General features: G+C 46.3%; 1 protein-coding gene across 2 annotated transcripts; it reads left to right on the top strand.

Annotated features, from left to right (window-relative positions):
- The first annotated feature begins 1,147 nt into the window (after nt 1-1,147).
- Nucleotides 1,148-6,273, top strand: LOC128333608 (MAM and LDL-receptor class A domain-containing protein 2-like). Of its 2 annotated transcripts, XM_053269235.1 has the most exons (4): nt 1,148-1,718; nt 2,700-2,825; nt 4,327-4,454; nt 6,128-6,273. In XM_053269235.1, the coding sequence occupies exons 1-4, from the start codon at nt 1,166-1,168 to the stop codon at nt 6,260-6,262; spliced, it is 942 nt and encodes a 313-aa protein (XP_053125210.1). In that variant the 5' UTR covers nt 1,148-1,165; the 3' UTR covers nt 6,263-6,273. The 2 variants fall into 2 exon arrangements, with proteins under 2 accessions (XP_053125210.1, XP_053125211.1); XM_053269236.1 differs by lacking the exon at nt 2,700-2,825.
- Nucleotides 6,274-6,696: the final 423 nt, after the last annotated feature.

The following is a 6,696-nucleotide window of genomic DNA, read 5'->3' as shown; positions in this document are numbered from 1 at the left end:
CCATGAGGAAGAACCTGGAGGCAAAAGGCCTGCAGGAACTGAACTCCCCAAAGAAGCCAAGACCCACAAAAGAGCATCTCTGTGGCAAGTACTGCCCACGGCATCACTTGGGAGCCAAATTCTCAGAAACCCTGAGTGTGGTATGGCAGAAACCAGACAACAGGAACAACCTCCTCCTCCCCACTCAGTTGGAACTAGTATTGCTGGAACAGGAGATGGTGGTCATGGCCAAGCCAAGAATTCTACTGGGCTGAGAACAGTACCCTCTCAAAGCCAATGCAGAGGGAGAGTGGCTGGCTCTTCATACATGAAGCATGCTACCAAGAGGCCAGCTTCCTTGGACATACCGTTGGAAAATGAGGCTACTCAGGAATCCAAGTCAGGTGCAGAAACCAAAGGACACAGCTCTGTCTCAAAAGGGAGCTCTCTCCCAAAAAAGAGTGAGAAGGTATTGTCTGTCCCAGAAACAAGTACTTCTCCCAGCTGGAGGAGAGACACCAAAAATCGAAGAGAGGAAAATGGAATGGGCCATTACCCACAACCTCTGGAAGAGACTTCATTGGCAGTAATGAGTGAACTTACAAAGCCACATAAAAGGACTCCAGAGAGTACTATAGCAAGTGATCAAGGAACTGCTAAAACTACCAGTGCTGGTTCTTCCCACTTCTCCACCACCTTGGCTTTTGGCAACCCAACTCTGCAGGGAGTGCAAGAACCCCGACGTTCTCTTCGTTTAGGAGGAACAGGATCAGAATCTGTACCAAATGATGGGGGGCCACCTGTAAAATATTTGGAATCTGCCACTGAAAGAAAAGGCTCCTCTAGAGAAATAACAAGCCCTTTTGCAGAAGGGAGACTGTCTGAGCCAGCAAATGCAACAGAAAAGTCTTACCATGGGATTAAATGGGCCACAACCCAAGGCTGGAAAGATGCACTTGAAAAAAGTAGGGACACCACTTCTCCCTTATCTGAAGCACAGCCAATGGCCTTGATTCATGGCATTAATGAAGGGACAGCCGTGCCCCTGACCACCCCAGAATCTCCCACACTTCTAAACTATAGAAAGGGGCCTGCTGGTCGCCATTCTACAAAGGAAACTCTACGATCCAGACAAGCCTCTGAAATGCAAACTGTAGTGAATGGAGGAGAAATCACTGTGAGGAGCATGATGGAAGGGAAACCAGAGCAAGATGGTGGTCCCTCTGTCGTCAACCCCAATTTCCTTCATTATATTGACAAGAGGTCTCTGCCAGAGATAATGGCAAGAACCTTGGTACTGGCGTTGCCACAAGAGGAGGACTGCAATTGTGAGCCACTGGGGCTGAATTGCAGGTGTCTAAATCCCAGTAAACCAACAGTGGCTGGTTCTGTGAAGACAAAAGCATTCCTGAAGAAACATGTCCTCAGAACCATGATGGCGGCGGCAGCGGCTCTTGGGAATGGGCACAAGCCTGAAAAAGCTGTAGGGATGTCTGCTTCAAACATTGAATTGCCACATCTTTGTAGGAAGTTGCCTTCTGCAGTGGAAATGGCAGGAAATGACCTGCCGGCCCCTCGAAGAACAATGAAGGCAGCACAGCCCCTCTTCTGTTCCTTTGAGCAAGACTTGTGTGGCTGGGAGCAGAGTAAGGAAGATGACCTGGACTGGATCCTTGAGAAAGAGCAAGAGCAGTCTGTGGATGATCAAGATATTGCAGGAATGCCTTGCAGGGCCTCTGGTGAGTGGCTTTTGTGAAACTCCTTCTCTGGGGCGGGTGTGTGTGACTTGCTAGAGGAGAGTGGTTGGGTTCATTTTCATTCTCTCTCTCTCTCAGTAATGCCCAAAGCTTGCCACCAGAGATGCAAGTGCTTCGCTCTGCCTCATGGTGGGGCCGCCAGCTCCTGTGGAAATCTCTCAAAATACTTAATAGGGCAGTCCTCCATTCTAATTAGGGTAGGAGACACACCCTACCCAAGTTAGGGAGCTGTGGGTGCTCCTGTTTTGATTGCCTATGAGCAAAGCAAGGTGGGGAGCAGGAAGTGATCATCTACTAACCCAGCAACTGGGTTGTGGTTTTGTCCTCCCTTATTAAAGAGCCCTCCAATCCAGCTGCTGCTTAGCAGGCTATCACTTCCTCCCCCCACTTGCTGCTTTCTCACCATTGGAAAATGGGAGGGTGCGCAGCTCCCAAACTTGAGTAGGATGCATCTCTTACCCTAACTAGAGTTGTGTGAAACAGCCCAATACACTTGTCCTATATTTTCATGGGTAAGTTGAAAACTTGTTGGCTGCCCAAGGATTTCTAATGAGCTCATAAGAGAGGCAAATTCAACCCTGGGGCTTCCCAACCTCAGCTCTAGACACATAGGAAACTGCCATATACTGAGTTGGACCATTGGTCTATCTAGCTCAGTATTGTCTTCACAGACTAGCAGCAGCTTCTCCAAGGTTTCAGGCAGGAGTCTCTCTCAGCCCTATATTGGAGATGCTGCCAGGGAGGGAACTTGGAACCTAAATACTCTTCCCAGAGCGGCTCCATCCCGAGGGGACTCTCTTCCAGTGCTCACACTTCTAGTCTCCCTTTCATATGAAACCAGGCCAGACCCTGCTTAGCTAAGGGGACAAGTCATGCTTGCTACCACAAGACCAGCTCTCCTCCTAACCTTGTGAAAGGATGGCAGTGGTATCAAACCAACCATGATCTTGTCCTCTTCACCAGGTGGCTACATCTCCCTGAAGTCTCCGACAATCCAAGTTCCTAGTAAAAAGGCAATTCTGATCAGCCCCGTCCTACATGGCACTCGGTGTCTGAAGTTCTGGTACAGAACAATGGGCTCTGTCGCAGGTAAGTGGCTTCTGTGTGAAAGGGACTGTGGGTATTTGATAACCTGGCTACCCTCTAATCAGAAACAATTCCTCCTGCTAGATAAGAATCCATCACCAGAGTTTTTAGATGATGAAGGAACCCTTTTTCTGCTTCCCATCACCTGGAAAACTTTTGTATACTTGATGCTTTCTTCCCCTGCTCTTTTTGCAGTGTCTTTGATTAGTACTGTGGCTGACTGCATAATTTTAAGGTTGTGAGCCACTGTGTCTTATATTTTTAAAATGTACTGCCTACCTCTGTAGAAAATTGACAGTGTATTAGAGAACAACATTCTTCTCCCCATTCCAGAAAAGAAGCTATCCCTTGATAAGCTGCATATGTATAGATGCGAGCCCTGGACCTATGGGAAGGGGCCGAGGGCAAACAGTTTGCTTCCTATTTGGTAAAATCAAGCTACAATCTAGTGTGAGCCTTTTGTGTCTCTGCCAGGAAGCTGCTTCCACCTTGTGGGGAGAAGCTTAGCTCTTCCTGCCCCCCAACACACTTTGCAGAGAAGGAAGGGTAGCAGACCTAGTTCACTCCATGCTTCCTCCCCTGCTTGCCATTCCTTGCAGAATCCCAGTTGTCACCCCTATACTGGATTTTTGTCTGGTACAGAAGTTCTATTCAGTCATTGGGCATGGAATAAGGTGCTGTAGTGATCAGCCTCCCCTCCCTCTAAAGAGTTAACTGGAAGTGAAGCTCAGCCAGTCAGCATACCAGGTGGGTCTGGGACCTAGAGAGCTGTTGGCAGGAAGAAGAGTTCTTTGTTAGAAGAGAAGCTAGGTGGGAGGTGCACAGGAGGATATGTGGTCATGGAGATTGGCTGCAGGATAATAACTCTGCAGATTCTTGAAAGATAGGTCAGGAAGCTAGAATTCTCAACAGGAGTTTGGTGAAGCCAAGGCTAGTGGCTTCAGAGGTTTAGGGCAGGAGAAAGTGGTTTAAGAGTTTGTAGTAGAATTTCTGTTTCTTTGGTGTGTGCTTTTGCATATTCCTGATACTGTTCTATCATTGTTTACCTGTAACATAATTAAAATAAGGAACACTAGCCCACGCCCATCCTACCTAGGGTGTTGCAAAAGACTCTATAAACACCTTAAGCATACATTAAGGCAACCTATTTTTGTAACCCTACTAAGTATTCTTAAATGTAACTAAAAGCTGAGAGAACCTCAGACAGAAGCAGTCTGTAGTAACGAATAAAACTGATTTTCTTTTTAAAAGCCTCTCAGTGTTGGTTTTTAACTTGGGGAAAACACCAAATTAAGTCTTTTTCTTTCTGGGTTATCCCACCCCAGGCCCAGAGTTTCTGTCAACAAAAGGGGTGGTGGTGGCAGCATTTTGAACCTACTGATAATACAGAATAGTTCTAGGAGAAGTCTAGCCAGGCAGCTCAGCAGGGATGGCTCCCTGTCCCTAAAGGACTCCCCATCTAATAGTGCACATGTGGACACGTGTCAATTCTATTTTCTAATAGACAAAATCAACATCTACATAAAACTCCTGAATTCCTCTGAATGGCACAAAGTCTGGTCTATGAAGGAGGATCAAGGCATGGACTGGTATCCAGTGGCCATACCCATCTCAGAGATTGGCAAGCTACAGGTAAGCACTTGTGGTTGCTTACATGGATAATTAGTTTAAAATGCTTGAAACTTTCTCAAAAATTCTCTGCCTAAACTACACACAATACTGTATACTCTGAGCAATAAAGCAAATGAGGAACATGAAGACTTGAGGTGCATCTTCTGCTAGGAGGTTCTTCAAAGGCCTCATTGAGACAATTGGACTGGGAGCTGTGCAAGAGCATACTGTATTCTTGGACTGCTCCATCTTGCTAATCATAGAAAGCTGCTGCCTTCTGAATCTACACAATTGGAAAGCAACAGCTTTCCAAGGTTTCAGGCTGGGTTCTGAAACCCTAGATGAGGCCTAGCCTTAAGTGGCACAGCAGGGAAATGCTTGACTTGCCAGTTCAAATCCCCGCTGCTACTATATTGGGCAGCAGTGATGTAGAAAGATGCTGAAAGGCATCATCTCATACTGCGCAAGAGAAGGCGATGGGAAACCCCTTCTGTATTCTATCAAAGAAAATCACAGGGCTCTGTGGGCGCCTGGAGTTGAAATTGACTTGACGACACACTTTACCTCTTGACTAGGAGAGCTGGTCTTGTGATAGCAAGCATGACTTTCCCCCTTAGCTAAGCAGGGTCCACCCTGGTTGCATATGAATGGGAAACTAGAAGTGTGAGCTATTTGTAAGATATTCCCTTCAGGGGATGGAGCCGCTCTGGGAAGAGCAGAAGGTTTCATGTTCCCTCCCTGGCAGCATCTCCAAGAAAAGTCTGAGAAAGATTCCTGCCTGCGACCTTAGAGAAGCCGCTGCCAATCTGTGAAAACAATACTGAGCTCGATAGACCAATGGTCTGATTCAGTATATGTCAGCTTCCTGTGTTCTTTCCCAGACATCAGGCTTTACAGAGGATTTTCTGCAAGGCTTTACTGAGAGTTCAAAGTTGCCCCAAAAGACCAACACAGAAAGTGGATTTTTTTTACCCCAGATATAGATCAGCCTACATTCAAACATGTGACGAAAAGCCCAAATTGTGTGTGCCGTACTCCCCAATAGCTTGCAGGGACTTTAGAATTTGGCAGATATGTGAACGCACCCTGTGCATTTTGGAGGAGATGCAAACTAAAAGCTGGGTGTGAAACTTCTAGCCCAGGAAAAGAATCCAAGATCTCTTCCATGCAGATCAAGTGCTGTATTGCCAAACTATGGTCCCATCCCATGGAAGCTTCTATAGAAGTGCTTCCCAGTGGGGCTGCACACTCCTTGGCACTCCATCTCAATATACTCAATCCAGATTTCTCCAAATAATCTGGCTACAACTTTAACAAAAAAAACAAAGCCCCAGTATGGAATCTCAAGTGTGCACCTTTCTTTTGAAGGCTTCCCCCTACAATAGCAGCACTTCAGAACCCAGAAATGTTGAGTGAGTTTAAGCACTCTAAATCCAGAGCTTCAACGAATGTGAGGAGTTAATCATGACTTGGAGGCTTTGCTTCCCCAGGGTGTACTCTCTGGTCCCCCTCTTGCCTCTGGTCAAATGGGGTGTATTTGCAGCCATCTTTACATGAGGGGAAAGTGGGAGATTGTGCACACAACAAGCAACTATTTACTTGTTGAGAAGGTTGTCTCAGTAGCTCAGCGTCCCTTTGAGAGGCCTGCTGCAACTCGCAGAATGAAATATGCCATCTCCTTGATCTCTTTGCAGATGGCTCTGGAAGGCGTGACTGGCCACAACCTGGGGTGTCGTGCTGGAATTGATGACCTCCTTGTCTGTAGAAAGCCATGTTGGGAATGCTATAATACTAAAAGTATTTTGTGTGGGGAAAACAAAATAAACTAAGTGTTGCTTTACTCTCATAGTGAACAGCCTGAATTCATGAGGGGATAGAAGCGGCAAAATGCTCTCTCAGACCTTTCTTGGAGATGCTGCCAGAAACCGCCCTGAGCCCTTTTTGGAAGAAGAAATCAAATAAATAAATAAATAATGGGTTTGCTCTGCCCCTAACCTGGGTAACCTGATCCCTAAGCTGGGATCCAAGGTGATGTCCTCAGATCACATGCATCAAAAGCTTTGAGGAACCTTTTAGTTGATTGCAATTAACTAAAAATGTTAGTGCATTTGGAAAGCACTTGTGTCTTAAGAAGCATTCCCTCCTATATGAGAACTAGGAATACTTCAAAGGTGTGTGTATTTTAGGGGCTTAGAATGATTGCATCGGAGCGGCATTAGGGCTTTAAGGGGGTTTCCAAACAGTCCACTTTTTAAAAAGCTCT

This window comes from Hemicordylus capensis, chromosome 8 (assembly GCF_027244095.1).
Source record: "Hemicordylus capensis ecotype Gifberg chromosome 8, rHemCap1.1.pri, whole genome shotgun sequence".
NCBI lineage: Eukaryota > Metazoa > Chordata > Lepidosauria > Squamata > Cordylidae > Hemicordylus > Hemicordylus capensis.
Note: the sequence above shows the minus strand (reverse complement) of the source record. Positions and strands in the feature narration are given on the sequence as shown.